This window comes from Copadichromis virginalis, linkage group LG15 (assembly GCF_057382275.1).
Source record: "Copadichromis virginalis isolate Kocher_CV1m ecotype Utaka linkage group LG15, C_Virginalis_male_GT1.1, whole genome shotgun sequence".
NCBI lineage: Eukaryota > Metazoa > Chordata > Actinopteri > Cichliformes > Cichlidae > Copadichromis > Copadichromis virginalis.
In genome coordinates this window covers 18,591,662-18,612,189 of record NC_140632.1, presented here as the reverse complement: position 1 = coordinate 18,612,189, position 20,528 = coordinate 18,591,662, and the positions used below count along the sequence as shown (strand labels likewise).

Below are 20,528 nucleotides of genomic sequence, written 5' to 3'. Positions count from 1 at the left end.
GGACGGTAGTCATTCAGACAGGAGACCACTGATTTTTTGGGAACGGGAATGATGGTGGATGCTTTGAGGGACGTGGGGACCACTGACTGCCTCAGGGAGAGGTTGAAGATGTTGGTGAACACCTCTGCACACACTCTGAGTAGCCGGCCTGGGATGCCGTCCGGTCCTGGAGCTTTGTGAGGATTGACCTTTTTAAAGATCCATCTCACAGCTTCTGTTTTGGGAGTTAAAGTTGCAGCCTCACTGTCCTCCTGAGGGTAGAGGATCTGCTCTCTGTTGTCTGCGTCAAAGTTGTTAAGCTCGTCTGCAAGAGATGCAGTGGGCTGACTGTGTTGTCTTTCTTGTAGTCAGTGATGCAGCACAGTCCATTCCACAGTCGCCTGGTGTCAACCTTCCAGTGTAACCTTACTTAACCAGGGGTAACGGAACACAGTTGAACATTTGTTTATTGTGGAAAGGAAATGTTTTTGTGTTGATGATAAAGCTACGGCCTTTTGGAGGATGCGGGCATCGATCCCGCTACCTCTCGCATGCTAAGCGAGCGCTCTACCATTTGAGCTAATCCCCCTGTGTCTTGTACTGTAGCACGATCACAATGCAATGACGTGTGCCACTCAAACAATATCAAGACACATTTGTTATTATTTGTCAGACTATATCAATCGCCCATTGGTGATGGCTAAAGATTACGTTGCTTTTTTCTGTGAAGGATACATTCCTGAGTGTTGTGACAGACTAATGAAAGCCCAGTAACAGTAAGGTCTGGTAGGGGTAGCTAGTCACAGGGATTTAAGAGATAGTAAAGAGCCAGGCAGTTAAAAAGAAAAACAAAAGAAGCAGGCAGTAAATCTAGTTTAGGATTAGTCTTTGTTTAATTGTGACTGGTTCACTCCTCCATTGTTTTAATAAATATCAAACTAGAGAGTCCATCCGTATAGTGCTGAGTCTAGACACATAGGGGACCTTGAACTGGGATTGCTCCTCCACACACGCACAGCTTCAGACACCAAGTGTCTTTTAGAATAGAATAGAATAGAATAGAATAGAATAGAATAGAATAGCCTTTATTGTCATTGTACAGAGTACAACGAAATTGGAGTGCCACTCCCTTGGTGCAAGTTTCAATAATAAATATAAATGTAAAATATAAAAAGTACAAAAAAACAATCGTAAGTACTCAAACAATAGTAAGTACAATATATACAGGATAGCAGCATTAATATAATGACAGTATGAATAGCAGCATAATATAATGACAGTGACGGTATGGAATAGGTTCAATTGTTTTTGTGCTTATTTACTACGGTGATAGCTCTGGGAAAGAAGCTATCCCTGAATCTGTTTGTCCTGGTTTTATGTGACCTGTACTGTCGGCCTGACCGTAATAGTTCAAACAGTTGGTTGCTGGGGTGAGAGTAGTCATTGATGATATTGCCAGCTCTGCTGAGGTACCGAGAGTTTGCAGTGACCTCCAGGCTGGGCAGAGAGCAGCCAGTGATCTTCTGGGCTGTGTTGATGACCCTCTGCAGTACTTTCCTGTCCGCAGCTTGAGCACCCTGCATACCATGTTGTTATGCCGTACGTTAGGATGCTCTCTATGGTGGCTCTGTAAAATGTCACCAGCAGCCTCTCCTCCAGGTTGTTCCTCCTGAGCACTCTTAGAAAGTGGAGACGCTGCTGGGCCTTTTTTACCACCGCCGTGGTATTTGCAGTCCAGGAGAGGTCATCAGATATCTGCACGCCCAGAAACCTCATGGAGTGTACCCTCTCCACACAGCTCCCGTGAATGTAAAGTGGGGCCGGGTCTGCTCTGCCCTTCCTGAAGTCCAAGATAAGTTCTTTAGTTTTCGTGGTGTTCAGTTGGAGGTTGTTAACTGAACACCACTCAGTCAGTCTGTTGACCTCATCTCTGTAGTCCGACTCATCCCCCCTTGAGATGAGTCCAACCACTGTGGTGTCATCCGCGAACTTTATGATGGTGTTTGAGAGATGGGTAGGGGAGCAGTCGGATGTGTAGAGCGTAAACAGGAGGGGACTCAAAACACATCCTTGTGGAGACCCGGTGCTGAGTGTGATGGTGCTGGACCGGTGGGGGCCGAGTCTGACAGACTGTGGTCTATTTGTCAGGAAGTCCTTGATCCAGAGGCAGATGGGGGTGGAGAGTCCCAGGTGAGACAGTTTCTGGACCAGGATCTCCGGGATGATATGATTGAATGCTGAGCTGAAGTCCAGAAAGAGCATTCTCACATAGCTTCCTCGGTGCACAATTTTTTAGTATTTAGTATTATTCTTAGTATTTTGCACATTTCCATTGCACTGTCTTGTCTCTGTATTGTCCTGTTCTGTCTAGTGTTGCACCGTCTTGTCTTGTTGTCTGTGAAGATTCTCAGTCATCCAGGTCATTGTAGTCTAAGGAGCTTGGAAAGAAAAAGCGTCTGGACTTCTTTGTCTTCTGTTTTGTCTCTCACATGAACTTTTTAATCATTGTAAACGCCATGCACAGAATATCAAGTCAATGCAAGTAAACTTTTTACACAGTTTAATACAAAAAGCTCTAAAACCTGTTAATTGTGCGCTTGATTACATTTGCACTTTTTACCAATTGATAATAATCTACCTCACAGTTATCTCATAGTAATGCCTCTCTTTCCACCTTCTATACATTCAGTGCTCTGCCATAGTTATTAGTGTTAAAGAAAACGTTGAAGCTGCAGATGTATCTTCTCTCTTGTGCCTCCAGGCGGCAGCACAGACACATCTACGGCTATCGGGGAGTCATAAACATTCAAATAAGTTTATTCTCTATTTCAGGTCGTTTCTTCATTCTACTAATTAGGGTGATTTATTTAAAGTTCTGTTTATATCAACTTCATATTTCATTAATATACACTGCCATAAAGAAATAATCATTAATCAATCAGTTCCTGTTTGCTTTACAGATTTACCCGGTACTCTTAAAATGTATTACTCTCCATAAACAATAAACAGTTTTAAATCACATGGATATTTAAAATGCTCTATTTAAAATATTTTAACTCATCAGAAAAAAGTTTGGAGGATGCGGGCATCGATCCCGCTACCTCTCGCATGCTAAGCGAGCGCTCTACCATTTGAGCTAATCCCCCTACGCTTCAGAAGGAGCCCGTTCGCAGTACCAACCCGTGATATGCTGACGATTTGTCAAGTCCTGCGATGTTCCGGAGGAGCGCGACAGGTGAGCTTCCGCGTTCTTATGCTACGCGCCGGGTTATCAATGAAATCCAGTACAATAACGCTCCCGAGGTAATACATGTTCCAGCCATGTACTCCAGTCCTAGCCGTATCCCAAACCCTAACCATAATCTTATCCCTAACATTAACCAGCATGTTATATAGTGTTTACCAAAGAGATGTAAGTAAAACGAGTGTACATGCGTATATTCATTCCAAACGGTTCTCTTGTTTGCTGATGTTGGGTCCCCGGAAGCGTAAGATATCGACGATTTGTCACCTAGCTTAAAATGTTAGGCTTTGAAGGTGATAACGTGTTGACAGCAGGGACCTATAATAGCTTATACAAAGACTGCCTAAGTTTGAAGTGTCGAACGAATTGATTTCAGTGAAATTCGTCGCAAAAACTTTCGTGAAAATGTAAATGTGACATTGGCATCTTCTTTATGTTTTGTGTCTCAGCTCCCCCCCAAAAATTACCAATTTTTAAAATAACCATATTTTCTAATTGGTCTGGTTGGTTGCATTTTGCAACTTGAGAGTTAAAACAAACTCACGCCAACCGACGAGACACAAAACTTTGGAGGATGCGGGCATCGATCCCGCTACCTCTCGCATGCTAAGCGAGCGCTCTACCATTTGAGCTAATCCCCCTTATGTGCGCTGCCTCGCAACCTGATAAAGTATATCTATGTAATCGAGTTGGGCTATAGCCAACAGAGCCTGTTGGTTTGCTGGCAATGGTGCTGGTTCGGCTGATGAACCGTATCTACCATGTAATCTGTATTCGATCGTTGCGCTTGAACACCGTGAAAGAAGAAGAAAAAAAAGTGTCACCTCCTTCGAGCCGGATTTGAACCAGCGACCTAAGGATGTCTATCGCACTCCTCTACAGTCCTCCGCTCTACCAACTGAGCTATCGAAGGGGATGGTATCAGCTTCCCACAGTGTTTCTCTATAAGCGGCAGCGCTACTAAGCATGCGAGAGGAAAGCATTGATTTACTGGGGCAAGATACGTTTTTAAGAGGACTGCTGAGTCAGCGACACTTGACTAAAAATACATTCCCAGTGTACTCTTCTCATCTTGATCTATATTAAAACGTGGTGAGACAAATTTGTTTCTTCTTACGATGACCCTGAATACACATATCTAATAATTATATTTTAATAAGAACATACACAAGCAAAATTGAAGTTTGAGGGCAAAGCCCCAAGTCATGACAAGACAACTGTTAACAAGGTGGTTTCTATTATTTGCTGTGTAGCTTGTGGCACACTCGGGTAAATCAGCTGATAAAAACACTGCAGTGGGGTTGGAGTCTTTATTACAAATCATTTACATTACAAAGTAAGACATTGGTCTCTTCCATATCATCTTGTTTACAGGCTGGGGGGTTAGTTAAGTAAAATGTCATTTCTCAGATTACAGCATACAGGATGACAATGCTGGCATCACTGATCCACGCAGACACAAACACAGAAACGCATTGACCTTCAGGTACATGATGTCGGTGCTTCTCGCAGCTCGGGCGAGAAGCTTCTGCTGGTAGGTGAAGCATTAGAAAACGGGACAGAAACAAAACAGCAGAGACAAGACACACAGATTTTTTCTTCTGGACTGATGTGAAAAGACTGTGTTTACGACCGTGCTCTGGACGAGCAAATCCGCCCAGAGACACAACTCCCTAGTTAGGTTTGACAAGGGGTTTGCACACACAGGACCAGGTGTTAAAGATGACTTGACCCTCTGATGAGGTTTTCAGTGGCTTGGAGACGTTTCTGACATGTTCCCTGCCTTTACCAACTTTCACAACACTTTTTTTTAATTATATTTAAATAAAAACTTTTATAAATCATCTACAAACCTATATTTTCTATAAATTACAGAACCTGCCTAACCCAGAGGCTCAAGCAGTGGCTGAAATTTGCAGTATAAAACTCAGGGAGAGAGAAAGAAGGGTACAACCTCCGTATCCAGCAGTGACAAAAAGGCTGATAGAAAAAAAACAAACATCTAAACAACACCAAACTGATTTTAAAATTTAACCAAAACAAGAGACAAAAAGGGTCTTTTTTTGAGTGAGCTCGTTTCCCTCTGACCCTGCGGCATCCACTTGTGTCACAAAGGACATGACAGACTCACGCTGGGCCAGAGTGTGTGTGTTGGTGTGTTTAGCTTCCTGTGTGCATATTGTGTGTGTATTGCGTTATCCCGCTCGAGTGAGCAAATCCTGGGCCCATGTCTTGATTGCCGAGGTCGTGTGTTGGAGAAGCTGCCACGTCGAGTTGGTAAAGGACAAGGCGTGGCCCTGCAGACATGATACAGACACCTCCCCACTGCAACAGAGAAAATAAAAAAAAATAAAAAAAAATCACTCACTGCAGCTTTAATGATGCTTTTAGTTCCTTTTAAACAATACAAACAAACACATTTGTCTACTACACTACTCATAACTGATTGACAGATCATTACAGAGTTCATCTGTCAATCACCTCAGAGGTTATCAACAGCCAAGGAAAAGGCCGCTGATGCATCTCTGCTTTAGACTGCTGCCCTCACAACCGAGACCTGGACAGTTGTCAGAGGATGAATGAATGGAGAAAATAGTCCAATTGTTTATCAACTGGGTGCAACTACCTGGCTCCAGTAAACAGAAGAAGAACACACTGCTGAGAAGTGAAATGTGTGTGGTGCTGTGACGGTACTGTGCAAATAGGAGAAACGTACACAGACAAAGCCTACAAAGATCTGCCAAACTTCTGGTGAGCGACTCCCTTTAAAGAACAAATAGGAACGAGGTCCAAACTCCAGCAGGATAAACTGGCATGTCACTACATCTGTCAGTGCAACTGGTAACCTGCACGCATTTCTCAATGGCTTCAATAAAACACAGCAATAAGTAAAGGTGAATCACGTTTCATCCCAACAAGCACCATAACGAGGGCTTCATAGTTAAATCATTGTTGCAGCAGTGCCACAGATTCTTATAGTTAGTCAGCCCAGAGGTAAGGTGTCTTCGTTTTAGTCAGATTATTCTAATACAAGCTGTGCTGTTCTTCTTGTTTAACCCCACAGACCAAATACATCTTTGTGAAACCAGTCTCAGCCGGTTTAACTGCCCCACACTCGGGCATGCAGTAATAAAGATTAACTGTTAAAGAGCTGCTGTTAGTACTGACTTGCAAGAGTCCTCTAAGTTGGCCCATGCTCTCTGTAGCAGGTTAGATGTGTACGCCAGCGCTGGCAGGATGTAGTTTTGATGTAGGAAGATGAGGAGCTCCTTCAAATATGCCAGAGCCTGGAACACACTCTCTGGGGTGTTGGTGTTCACCTGGACAAAGACATGCAACACAATCAGAGTCAGACTGGTAGTTATCTGGTAGTTTCTTATGTAATGCTCAAAATTTTAATTAAGGGGGAAAAGTGACACAGTATAAACACAAATAAATCCACAAAAGGATGAAATGATAATCCAGCTGGACTGTTTAATATACACCCAGAAAGCTGTGCTTCAGCCCCCCCCCCCAAAAAGAACAATTGTACTTCAACATTTAAATGTTTAAGGTCAGGTGGAGCTGTAGCCATGGCCTTACCCATTCTATGACAAGAGGTGTGGTTTCTTTAACCCAGACAATAAACCGTGAGGTGTTTTCAGAGATGAAGACAGCTGCTGACTTTGCCTTTTCCAAACCTTGTTCCATTACTGGACCCAAAACCCGGACACACTCAGAGTAATAATAAGGAGTGTTTGTCTCCAACCAGCTACAGAAAATACAAAACACACAATACAGACAATAATGATCATAACTGCAATCTTCATTAGAGGAAAAATGGAAGAAAAGAAAAAGTCATACATTTTTTAAAATTTTCTTTTTAAAAGCAAATAATTTTATGGCAGAACAGCAGGTTAATCTAATAAATCTATATTAATATAGAATTCTAAATAAAAGCCAACAAACCACAGGGAATAAAACACTGTGTGCCTGAGCGTTATCAGGAAGTGAGTCAGAAGCTTGTTTTAGATTTTAGGGATCATTTTTAAGTGTCGGCTCTGTTGACTAGAAATGATCGTACCTGAAGCCCTGCTTTGAGTAGACTGTTATTTTGCTCCAGGCCTGCTGAGATACAGCTGTGATCCCTGAGGAGTGCAGATACCTGGCTGTGATGGAATCTGAAACGTAATATAAACACAATGAGTAGGCCACAGATACAAAGATAGGCGAATATGGTGAGTAAACGGCACTCTGACAGACCTGCGACAGAGCCGTTTGATCTGACGTCGTGGGCGATGAAGCCGGCAACGAACACGAGCAGAACCAGGAGCAGCTTGGACCAGGGGAACCCGTGACCACGCATCTTTACCTGCAGATTCTGGAGAAACACAAAGCACATGTCAAATAAGGTTCATAATCCAACTGTTAGCTTTATGATTCCATACATCTCTAGTTGTTGCCCAAGAAGCAGGGATAATGTCAGAAGAAGTTTTTAAAGAGGAGTTGCACATGCTCATTCATGCATTCATCTCTCCAGTACTCCCATCTGCAACTCACCAGGTTCTCCAGTTCAGTAACTCTGCCCTTGATGCTTGGAAACTACCCAGTAAGTCCCAAAACAGTCGTTCCAATAGCACAACACTACTGATCTCTTTAATAAGCTTTCAATTTAATATTCTTCTCTTCATTCCTTTAGTTTTAGTTCCTAAATGTATATCTTAATTTTTTAGGCTTTTTATGCCTTCTGTCAGCACTTTATAAATATTGCTCACTTTCATATTGTAGAGGTGCTTCATGATTTAATATTTACACTATCTTCGTGTCTAACCCAGACTTTTTTGAAATCGCGAGTTTCCTTTTAAACAAACATGAACAGGCCGAGTTGCTCACCTGGCACAGGCTGTTGCACTCCTGAAGGTCATGAGATTCAATGGTGTCTCTCATTTCTTCGTTGGTCACTCTAAAAGACTGGATCGTTTCCTCGAGGTTCTTCCGAAGCTAAAAACAAAAAAAGTCCAAGTAAAACACAGTGATGGGATTAAAAGACAATAAAAATACAAGTTACATTAAAACTGCATTATTAATCAGATTACACAGGCTTTGATGTTTAAATAACAGTATCCCTGGGAGGTGCGTTTGGTTTATGAGCCAACAGACATTGTGACAGCACTTGTACCTTTGGTGGAAGGATGTTCCAGGACTTTAATAAGTGGTTCAAAAGCAAACTGAGGAAAGAAAGCAGTGAGTCTGAAATCAGTTTGAAATCATCTTCATTTGTACAGTTTACCTTATGTGGAGATGTGATCATAAATAAAAAGACAAAAAAATAAATGGTCCACAGGTTACCTGGACTGGGGTAGGTGTTTGGTGTAGAGCTGCCTCCACACTCCTAAACTCTGAACATCAACACACAGACACTCAGTCATACTGCTGAGCAGCTGCAAGAAGCAGAAGACAATGCGGTTAATTTTTATCATTTTACTCATAATGTATTCTTTGACATCGTTTAGTGAGAACACAATTTTATTGAGCAGTTCTGCTTTATTTAATCACTTTTGTCAAAGATCGTGTTGTGATGGCTGCTGTAACAGTACAGTAGCAGCAGTAATGTATACAGAATTGTGGGTCTCACCTCCCTCTTCATGTCGTCAGGACAGTGTGGCGTGGCTCTGGACAGAAATGACGGCAGGTACGTGTGCAACGTGTTCTCTGGCTTGGCACCAAATGCGAGGACCTTCAGTCGAGGATACAAACGCCTCAGCTGCTCCTGCAGACTGTAATAAAAAACAGAAAAAAATATATTAGGACTCAGAACGCAGATAACATTTTTGCAATGCTTTTATTTCTAAACAGAGATTATGAACAGTCTGATATGTCTTGCTGTTGGTCTGTGTTTGCACTGGTTTACATTTACCTTGGTGACAGGGCGTTCTTTGGCATGAAAGCAAAATCGAGCAAAGGAAAGAACTCTTTCGGACCCATAATACCAAATCCTTTTGTCAGGTTTGAATGAAGTCTGGGAAAAGAATTAAAGTATGTTGAAATATCCATGACATTCAAATTAAAGGTATCACTGTTAATGATCTTAATAGTTCAAGTACTACAAATGAATGGAAAGGAAGTGTCTGGAAGATGAAGAAATTTGAGAAATTTCATGGATTTCTGAGTCAGACTTACGAGAGAAGTCTCTCCAGATAGGCGATGGCATATGAGGACAGAGACTTCACTCCCAGCACAGGGAGCATGATGCCCAGCCACACTGAAACAAATAACATTTTCTTTAGTTTAGGAAGCTTTTCTTCTGTTAAAGTGAAAATAAATATATTTAATCACACTTTGGGTATGATTTTGTACTAAATCAGTAATTTTAGACACCATTTCCCCCTAACTTTCATTGCAATTTTGCACTGTAAACATTTAATATAGTCACACTAACTAATAACACTTGGAGCACCAGCAGCTATCAGGGGGGAATATTACTGCTCTAATGTGCTCTGTTGCTTCAGTGAACCCCAACCCAGAATGTCTGTGTTCACACATTGTTGGGAAAGTGGGAGAAAGGGGAAAACAGACAGATCTGGACTAATACTGGGCAAATGCCTACTTGTTCAGAGCAGTTTTGGGCTTTATGGATATGCGGTAATGTAAAATATTGAAATTATTGTGTGCCTCTGTGTAAAAGTGTTTATTACCTCTTAGACCCTGGCTGAGATCATAAAATCCTGCTTGGCCCAGAGCCCACATGATGGTCAAACACTTTACTGGACGATTCTGAACTGACCGCAACATTTCCAAATACTGCAGAAAAGGAACAAGAAGAAGGGAGAGTTTTACAATATAATAATGCAAAATTATTCAAACAGACAAATCCAGCAATACCCCCTCTGAAACTACCAGTTTGAAAATATAATACATAATTTGATAATATTACACATGTCCAGAAAAGTTAGGAAAAATATAGCTTGAGCTTTTAGTGTAATAACATGCAGAGCAGGACAAGAGTAGCAAAGCTGCTGATTATTTGCCGGAGTGACAGTCACACACTCACCTCTGGCAGATTTTGGGTGGCTATTTTGGGTTTGTCCTGCAGGACTGCCTGAATGCAAACTCTGTAGCCATGTAGAGGTTCTCCTGGAAATAAAAACAATAAGCTTTAGGTATTGGTACTTTCGGCTTCTTTTTCTGCTTTATGAATTTTAACTAAAAACTGAAACAATGCTTGGGTAAAATCTTTATTTCATGAGGCATCCTGGTGACCTTGCTGACTGCTCTTGGTTAAAGTTTGGTAAAAGGTAAACACTGGTAATTTGAGGTTTGAGTCATGATGGGTTTTGACCCCACCCTAGCGTTGAACCATAACAGTGATCTTTGCTGTTTTTTGTCCCCTGACTGCCAAGACAGTCACACCACAAGACACATCACTTTCTTTCACAGCAGTGCACTTTTGCTCCTCGCTAAAAGCTTGTTTAGTTTAGCTCGTGCAAAGATCAATCTAGATCAATAGATGAATCTAGACACAACAAAAGCTTTTTGAAAGTGAATACAAGGAAGGAACATAATGATTGCCTGCAGCTGCCTTTCTTTCAGGGTCTCTCATCTCATCTGCTTTCAGATGTTGGCTTCAGGCCTGTCGCTACCTTGTGGGCTTTGTCAAGTATGTCCACCACCTGGCCTTCTCTTCACTTCTATCTGTGCTGCCATTGAGGTGATATGGTTTTTATGGTCAAAGACAACCACTAACCTGGGCATAAACATCCCCCCCACCTATTTACCCCCTTGTTTATTTGCATGTATTTATTTGGTTCATATGTAACGTTTTATATTCAATCAGAATATTATTTCAACTTACAGAACATTTAAGTTTATTATTGAGATTTCTGCAGCTTTGGTATCTTGGCGCATTTTTCCCTGTCTGTTAATGTTCTACTGAGTAAAGTCGCATCAATAAAAGGATGTAAGAGGTTCTCCTGGGTTTACCTGACTGCCTGTCCAACTCCCTGAGCATAGTGTAAACACAGTGGTCGAAGAAATCTGGCAGAGCGCTGCTGCAACGTCCGATGAGGCCTTTGATCACGCCCCTCAGCTCTTTTCCTGTAAGGCAGTATGGGTAGTCTGGGACAGAAAAGACAAACAGGAAGACTTAAGTATTGAAATGCTTTAACCGCACGATAAATAAATGGGCATATCAAAATAAGAGTCTGCCTGACCATAAGGGTGGCTGCTGAGTGTGGGCTCCGTGTCCTGGGCAGTTAAATGGAGGTTGAGGTATCCAGCCAGATCTTTGATCCAAACCGAAGGGTTTTCTGGAAACAGGGTCTGACTGCGAGCCAACTGCTGCTTCAGGTCTGCAACATCCAGCTGAAGACAGGACAAGAGAAAAATATCAGCACTGGAGTCTCAAAAAGAACACACCCTCCAAGCAAAGGCTAGATCGGTTTCAGCATGTGACAGTTGGCTTTGAAGATGTAACAATGCTGCTTTGTTTAGAGATCATTTCGGGTCATTTCTTTCACTAAATTTCCATTGAGTTTAATATCAGTCAACTTAAGAAAATGTCTCTTACTGACCGCTTTGAACGCCTCCTCGAGGGTTTTGTAAGTTGTGGGAGAGGCTGTATTGCTCGAATACGACTTCTTGGGTGGTTTACTTGATGAGGGCTTCTTGTTTTGAGGCTCGGATGGTGGAGGAACCTGCTCCTTGTTCTGCTTCTTTCCCACCTTCTCCAAGCTGTCATACAGACTCTCTGACATCTTCACGGGCGCTGAAGGACAAAACAAAGCAGCTGCAGTGAAATGCAGTGACTCCTCTATCCTGAGTCCTAAAAATCAAGTTACTCTCCTCAGCGTCTTGCTTACCCCCTTCTGCCCTCCCTCCACGCCTTGTGTAATGGGCTGTTACCCAAAGGAATATTTGTGGCACACTCAATACAATTCACAAAGGACTGGAGTTAAGCACCAACAGCATTCCAGCTCTCCCCCTTGTGTGTTTCTGGTAAACAGTTTTGAGGACCTATACAAAGTTAAGAACGCCTTATTTTTTTTAGAGCCTGTACTTTGATATTAAATCAATACTTATTTGCAATGTTTTATAAAGGCAATAACAAGTAATTGTATTTATAAGATGTCAAAGCTCTCTCACTGGCTGAAAGTGGCAATACATTGAAATTGACCCTGTTCTGCTTTTATTCATTTCCCATCAAATACCTGCAGCTTGGAATAAATCTGACACCTTTACACACTGTGGGGAAATCAGAGAGCAATTTAACTGCTTACCAGTTTTTACTCTGTTGGTGATCAATCATTTTGTCATTTTGTGTGCAAAACACACCAGGGGTGGATGGCAGGAACTAAGATCACTTTTCTTTAAATTTAAGGTGGTTAATGAGGTGATTTGACGAACGACTCAAATTGGCCTTTGACCTATGAAGCATTTATAGTGATCACAGTAATATGGGCTGCTTCTGTTGGCTCTAGAAAAATGTTTTCCTTCACTCCAACTCAGGCCATCGTGTCAGTCACAGTGCTATCTCTTTCCTGTACTCCGTTTCAGAATGGAGCTCCTTTTTAAACTCTATCTGTGATCATAACTGAGCGGCTGTGCTTTTTCATGAGAAAAATAGAAGTTGGACTGAACCAAATCAAGCTTTAGTCACACATGTGGATTTAGAGTCAGCATGTCTCTATTTTTAGTCTCAAACATGAGTGTGCCATGTTTTACAGAGAAGCTCAAAATATAACGAGAGAAACATATGAAGAGGTTTAACAGGCATGTGAGTGTGTGTGATAGTAGAAGAGCTGCATAGTATGCAATCAAATGCTGCATGAATGTGTGCTTGTGTGTGTTGATCACTGAAACTGTAAAGATTGTTATAGCATTTTTCAAGTCAGGGAGGAAAGTTACCACTATCAAAGCTTTAGGATCAAGGCATGGAAAGACCTGTCTATATTTACAGTCTTGTAATCTTTGGTATCTAGTGCTCAGCTGTTTTCTTGTGGCCTGCATGGCAGTTTCATCTGTATTTTTTCAGCTGGGAAATGAAAAACAAAAACAAATTTGTATGAGGCCTAAAAATACTGGAAAATAAATAAAACTAAATTTAAAAAAAATAAACACTGAATTTCAGCCCACCACAGACCTATAACTCTGAAAATACATTAATATAGAGGTGAAATTATGCAAGGCTTCAACAAATATACCAATGTTTTTGCACCCAATAAATAAATCAGCTGATTCTGAGAGGGTGATGGTGGGTGGGGGAGGTTGATGAAACTGATGTTTCATGGAATGATTCTGCTGAAACAGTAGACTCTCTGGTTAATTATCGAGGTTTTAACAAAATGTGGAGCTTGAAATGTCTTTTCTCATGGCATCATATGACTCAGAAATCCTTGCAACCTTATCTGGGACCTTGTGCACTATTGTCTGCAGTGGATAATCACTTAAAGTCTAAGTGAACAGGGAACTTTAAGCGAAGTGGTTGGTTTCCTTAAAACCAACCAATTAACATCCGTTTTAAAAAAAAGAAGCACATGACTGCAGACTTAGGGAAATACCAGCAGTCCTTGTAAATGACAAACAGTTCAAAACAAAGACAGATGTGTCCTGATCAAAATCAAATCAAGTCACTTTTATTGTTACATCACATGTGCAGGTACACTGGTACAGAACATGCGAGTGAAATTCTTGTGTACAAGCTTTACAAGCATGGGTGACTGACTTCGCTCAGCAAAGAGGGAAGGCATTCTAAAGTTTTAGAGCAATAAGAAGCAAAAAGCTAATAAAATTTAACTTGAAGGTTGGATTACAGAAGGTTTAACATACTAAACATTTATTTTTCTGAATGAATCATGCCGTATCTTCAATTTTTATCTGTATGTTTCTGAGATTAGGGAGTTGGACGAACATTGAGCTCTGAAAATAATTAAATAACACAATTAATATAATCCAACTGAAGTGTAAAAATGTTTCCCATGTGGGACTCGAACTGGTCTCTGGTGTGAGCAGTAAAATTATTCAACCCCCGCTCTCTCTAAGGTGCAGGTGTTAATGCTCAATTCCGATTTTTTTTTGTCTGCTTGTTCACACTACAAAGAAAAATGTGACAGCAAACGCTCTCCAACGTTGTCTTCCCCACAGGTTCACTGACATCTACACTGGATGGCCAGGAAGTATTCGCGATGTCTTCTCGGGCGCTTCTCTGGCGCTGATAATTGGCGTCTGTCTTGTGTCAGTGACGTAAAAGACGGATTTAATGCGACATGACCATTCACACAGCAGTCGCTTTCTAAAACATCGGATATGTATCGGATTCAGTACCACATACGAAAGTGACCCAGATCGAATTTGAAAATATTGGATTTGTGCCGTTCACACTGTCATACCATGATCGGATATGGGTCGCATAGGGTTAAAAAAAAAATTTTTTTTAAAAATAATCGGATTTGATGCGCTTTCGCCTGCAGTGTGAACGTAGCCTAAATGTCACCTTTTTCCCCTCTTTGAAACTGGGAATATTCTTTTCATTTTTTGTGTACATGAATACAAGTCAGTACGAGAGAGAGCCCAAAATATGAATCCACAGATTAAATGTTGTGACCATTTCATGAACTGTCACAAGACTGTGCTGCTGGCTCTCTAGTAACTTCCTCACACTGGACTGCTGCTGATGACAGCAGTCCTTTTTCCGCTCTCCAAACTCTGTCAGCTCAGCGTAGTGACCAGTTCTTCACCTGCTGCAGGTTCTAGTTCTGGATCTTATGTGGGTTCTCCACAGCAGAGAGAGGACTAATGTCTCCAGCTGAAGCCCAAGATGGTGGTGTTAAAATTAGCCTGACTGAGACGAAGGACTCCAGATAGCTGAAAGATTTCAAGGAGAGAACTGACAACAAAGCCAGCAAATCGCAAAACATGTGATGGATCAGAGCTAGCTAAACTTTCAAAATAAGAGCGAAGAATATATTTTCATGACTCAAATCTTTGAGTGTGTCGCTTGAGTAAATTCTATTAGTGGGAAACACTGCAATGTAATTAGTATTTCAAACATAAGCCTAAATGTAACATCTATGACTTCCAGCAGTCATTCACCCTATGCTTTACATTCGAGGCTGGTGCGGGGTAGGCAGCTATAAGCTGTAGTATTATGAGTGGGCTCAAAAGCTCCACTGTGAAACAACTAACAGGATCTCACATTTTACTGTCTACAGTCAGACTCCCTAGTCATTTTGATAGTAGATTTTTCATCTCAGTTTTATGAAACTATTTAAAACCATCTCAAAGAAACAACAGTTTTTGGGATCATTTTGGTGTAATTTACTACAAGAAGCATATTAGCAGAAATCATTAACGTGTGACAGCTTTCAGATTATAGTTTCTATCAAGACAAAATACCAAAAAGAACAAATTTTACTGCCCTAATCCACGGGCCACTAAAAGCCAATAATAGCTGAGATGATGTTTTTAAGCTTCCTTAAATTCAAGCTTTGTGGTTCTCACATGTTTAGACATGTGGGAACAAAAAGCCGAGCATGGTTATCATACAAGCAGTTCTTTATTTGTCAGGGACCAAAACACTGACCTCATAAGAGAAAAGATGTCTTGTACCAGATTTATCTACTAGCTAATTCCCATCTGCAGTCGCTGGCCAGGTACGCCCAATCATAAACATCACTGATTTAAAGGGCTTTTTAAATAATGCAAACAGCAAAGGCAGAGACATTTACCACTCTTCTCTGTGATCCAAGCTTCACGCTCTTATCTGTTGAACACTTACATAATGCCTGATTTTGCTGCAACACTTTTCTTGCTCAACCACATACGTAATCCCTCCAGGCTAAAGTTTAAAAAAAAAAAAAATCCTCCAGTTTTATGTGTCAAAACCACAGACCCAAAAGTAACAGCCTCATGATCAAGTCCTGATGAAAGCCTTTAAGAAACAAACTGAGATTTGGCAAAATATCTTTCTGAATGTGTGATTATGTTGTTTGTGTTAATAAAATGATTCACATAAAGTGTTGGAGAGTTCATTTACTAAACAGATCAGGTTTATTTCTTATAAGCTTTAGACTAAAGCTTTACACCACTTCCCCACTGAATCAGCCACAGTGATCAGACTTTGGACAGTAAGATTCAGTGATAAAAATGAAGCAGAAACAAACAGCTCCAGCAAAGTGAGATATAATCATTTTGTGATGATCATCCAAAAATCAAAAGACTCAGTGAAGCCTCTTCAAGCTGCTATTGCTAGATTTAGTGAACAGAAAGTATTTTGGTCAATTTAAGGGTAGAAATTGATCAGAGGTCAGTAAATAATATGTTGACCTTGTGAAGAGTAATTTCTAACACAGATAAAGATAACTATGGTGTTTGTCAGTCTTTGACATAGTAGGAGACACCGGGCGGGACTCTAAACAGAGGGAACAGCAGGGTTTGTTTGGTACGTAAGATTTGATAAAACACAAATTAATTCTGGTTCTTAAAACATGGCAGAAAAAAATGAATAAGTAGATTAGGAGCTCCAGCTTCAGTATGGGCTTCATACTCAGTAAAAACAAAACATCATTAGGTTGACATAATGTTTCAGCAATGTGGTAGATTGAAGCTGCTGGTAATTCAGTATTAATATCACCTAACTGCACGTCTAAACTTGTCATAGCAACGTTACCGAATTAGGTTTCATTTTCCAATTTTTAAAGGTGTAAATCAAACTACTGAGTTTAGCACCTTATTCCAACTAGGGCTGGGCCATATTATACCGTTCACGGTAATACCGGTATAATGTTAGGCAACGATAGGAAAATGAAATATCGCGATAGAATATGAGTAAAACGCGCATGCGCAGTGCCTTTGTTTTCATACGCACATGGCCGATTGTTGAGTGAAACAAATGAACCAGAATTGGTTTGTAAAAAATGGTGCAACTTCAGTGATGTGGAACTGGTTTGGTGTTTGTCCGTCAGATACACGACAAAGCACATTTTTTTGCAGAACATGCAAGCGGCTGTCGTTATTGTCGTATTTGTCGGACTAAGATGCTCTTAAATCTGGGAGTAATCTGTGTCCTAAACTCCGTATACTTCAGGTCAAACAACACTGCAGCATCACAGAGTTAAAAACTGTCTAAATTCTTACATCTTTAATAGAACGATCAGCATTGCTGCTTTACCAGGTGTAACTATGAAGTTTAACTTCCAGGCATCCATGAAAACAAAATTTATTACATTTAACGAGTTAGAAGTTAGCAGGAAGCTAGCGGAAGTTAGCTCGCTAGTTTCGCTAGTTACCTAAGCATGATATTGCATGTTCTGACTGAGAGATTTCTGAAAAAATTCAAACGTACAGCTCTGCTATCACTTCCAACATAAATGAAGACAGGAAACTAAACAGCAGTGACGTTTGTAGGGTTACTGAAGTTGGGCTAGCTGGTATATAATGATGTGCTACGTGATCGCTAGTGACACAGCTATGTTAGCATAACATAAACAGTGAAGCTGGAGGATGAACACTAACACTTTTCCACTTATAAAAGTTAACGTTAAGGTTCCTGATAGTTAGAGACAAATTCAGTCGCATGGCAGGATGCTGTAAACGGACCAAACTTCAGTCAGGAGAACAACTGAGATAATCCATCCACAATACGAGGTTAGTCATTAATATACTGCAACAACATGGGAATAGAGCAGCTGCCAGAGAATTCAACATTAATGAATCAATGGTACAGAAGTGGAGGAAGCAAGAAGAATGAGTTGAATAAAGTTTGATTTATCTGACTGCTTTGTTTCGCTTAATGTGCCTTATAATCCCGTGCACCTTATGGTCCGAAAAATACATACTGCACACTGCAGTTTAATGTTGCAAAGCACCTCTTTTTAACTTCAGTGGATATTATACATGGTTATGCTCAGGATATGTCAGCCCATTTCTACTGGAAATGCCTTTTGGTTAAACTTTCAGCAAGGAATTTGCATTTGCACTGTTACATTTTTATAAAGCTTTAATGTACATAAAAACCAGCTTCTTGTTTAAGTGAAAATAAATGGAAGGTTGTCTTTTTGCGCTAGTAATGTTGTGGAGTTGTATTTTGTCTCGCATCAATTATATCGTCAGTTATATCGTTATCGCAAATTTTCAAATATATATCGTGATAAATATTTTTGGCCATATCGCCCTGCTCTAATTCCAACTTTGACATTTCTGGTTAACAATGAGAATTCTCCTGCTGCCACTGATAGTATTAAAAGGAGGACAAGTTTGAGATCCAACACTCCAGTGACTTTATTCATGTGAGGAATGTCAATAGAATCTTCACTCCATGTTTGATCAGAAGACATAAGTAAAAACCTGAGTAAACTTTACTCGATAAAAAGTTATTAGCAGAAAAACATTTTTAAAAATCAAAATTAGCTATTTATATTATTTATATTATTTGTTTTCACTGTGGTTATCATTTACTGTAGAAACAACGTATGCAGTTCAAAGTAAAGAAGAACAAGCATTTTCTCCAAGCATAGCATCCCAATGCACTTCAGATCCAGCATCACTTTCAAAGACCGGTTCATCCCAAGGACAGAACACCAAGACACAAGCTAAACAACAGTGTACCATATGTAGTGCACTTAGGGGTACTCAGACCCTTATTTCTGATTGAAACATATTAAAAGTGCATGACAACAATTTAAATAGAGGAAAGAAAAGCGTAAGTGACAGCTGGAGTGTCAGTATTGTTGTATCCTTGCAATATTGTTTAGATGATAGAAGCAGGACTGGGTGGCCGGGTTTCTTAAAGGTGAAATTGGAATTGAAAAGCTCATCCAGGTTTCTGATTTTTCAAAGATCACTCATAAAAGTACCCTACATCTTCTGATTTATAAAAAACTTGCCCTTTACACCAGAAGGCTCAAACAAAAATATAACTCGGACACTGATCACCTCGAGGATTATAGGTAAACAGGAACAGTAAGTTGTATTGTTACTAATAGGAGTCCTTCTAAATAAGTAAGAAAATAAAGTCAGAAGTAATAACAAAATAGAGTAACGAGTTTAATCTATTTATATAAACGATGATAATAGCAGTGATAACTGTTTATGAGGCATAAAGCTGAAGTAAAACCATGGCTAAACGTGTAGCATAAGATTTAAATGGCCACGTTGTTAAATATTTACCCCCAGAGAAATGACAGCCATCACTGTAGGCGAGGTAAAAACAAACTAATGCTGCTTAACGTCATACCGATCAGCTCCAAGATGACAAAAACACCTTCAGGCTCGTTCGAAAGAGCAGCTGAAGGGAGGTCAAAGGTCAAAAAGCGTCTCACACATGCTGACACTCTCTCAGTGCTGACGTTCACTTTGTTGACACTGCTAACGAGCTAACTAGCCGCACGAAGCACAAAGGCCGCTCAGCTAGTAGTTTAAAATTCACGCCGACACACGGACTTAAGGTAGAGCCACTCAGAGCTGAGCTGGTAAAACTGCAGACGGTGTGAGATAAAATTAATACCAGGAAGTAATGCTGCGTGAAGTTGAGCTTCAGCAGCTAGCAGTGGGCCGTGTTCACTTACGTCTGGACGGCTGGTTAGATTCGCCCAGGGCTTTCCTTTCTCCGCTGGCTTTCTTGTCGGCCGCTACCTTGCCTCCTCCGCCGGAGTTGTTGCTATTTTTCTTGCCTTTCTTCACCACCTCCCATTTTCCGACCGAGCCGTTATTTGAAGCCATGTCTCCGGGTCCAGATGGGCTGTTATTAGTTCGGGTACCGTGACTTCCTGCCTCCTTCCTCCCTTCTGCTGAATGAACGAGAGGACGTTGCGTAAACTGCTCTGAGCGTTTAACCGTCCGCGTGCCACGTCTCTATGTCGGCATGACGTCAGAGTGATGTGTTTGGACCGTTAACTTTCGTGTTCGTAGCCGAACGGAACAAGTTTAAACACGGAATTTATTAAACGCGTCTTCAAGACGGAATCATAGACGACCCCGATTCATTTTAAACACAACTAAATACAACAATAATACGAGTTCGGTTTTAAAAAAATAAAATACATTTTAAAAAATCTACAATTTATTGTAAAATAAACAGCAACTGCTTTTTGATAACTGTTTTTAAATTTTCAAAAAAATTAAAAAGAATTAGCGCAAAACTTACATTTCAATACTTTTTAACTTAATACCAAAATTAATATCCTTGGGGTTATCTCTTATCTATTTGGTTATGCCATACTATATTAATTATTATTGAGCCATTTTAGATTCTATAGAGTACAGTGGTCCTCTTTTAATCCTGCCCGAGAGCTCCAACGCCAACATCCTTTGTCCACAATTTCCACTCTCCCAC

General features: G+C 40.6%; 1 protein-coding gene and 4 non-coding genes across 5 annotated transcripts; all 5 read right to left on the bottom strand.

The window, feature by feature from the left end:
* Positions 1-495: 495 nt before the first annotated feature.
* On the bottom strand, positions 496-568 carry trnaa-agc (transfer RNA alanine (anticodon AGC)). The gene has a single exon. It is a non-coding gene; the product is annotated as a tRNA-Ala (tRNA).
* A 2,484-nt stretch (positions 569-3,052) lies between these two features.
* On the bottom strand, positions 3,053-3,125 carry trnaa-agc (transfer RNA alanine (anticodon AGC)). Its single transcript has one exon. It is a non-coding gene; the product is annotated as a tRNA-Ala (tRNA).
* A 666-nt stretch (positions 3,126-3,791) lies between these two features.
* On the bottom strand, positions 3,792-3,864 carry trnaa-agc (transfer RNA alanine (anticodon AGC)). The gene has a single exon. It is a non-coding gene; the product is annotated as a tRNA-Ala (tRNA).
* Positions 3,865-4,048: 184 nt separating this feature from the next.
* On the bottom strand, positions 4,049-4,136 carry trnay-gua (transfer RNA tyrosine (anticodon GUA)). Its single transcript is given in 2 exon segments — positions 4,049-4,084; positions 4,100-4,136. It is a non-coding gene; the product is annotated as a tRNA-Tyr (tRNA).
* Positions 4,137-4,519: 383 nt separating this feature from the next.
* On the bottom strand, positions 4,520-20,050 carry tmem214 (transmembrane protein 214). Its single transcript, XM_085432322.1, has 17 exons — positions 19,762-20,050; positions 11,773-11,966; positions 11,413-11,563; positions 11,183-11,317; positions 10,254-10,336; positions 9,898-10,003; positions 9,383-9,464; positions 9,120-9,221; positions 8,838-8,979; positions 8,552-8,643; positions 8,382-8,430; positions 8,096-8,203; positions 7,466-7,583; positions 7,287-7,383; positions 6,806-6,974; positions 6,392-6,543; positions 4,520-5,548 (listed from the first exon to the last, which is right to left on the bottom strand). Exons 1-17 carry the CDS (start codon positions 19,913-19,915, stop codon positions 5,419-5,421), a joined length of 2,064 nt encoding a protein of 687 aa, XP_085288448.1. The 5' UTR covers positions 19,916-20,050; the 3' UTR covers positions 4,520-5,418.
* Positions 20,051-20,528: the final 478 nt, after the last annotated feature.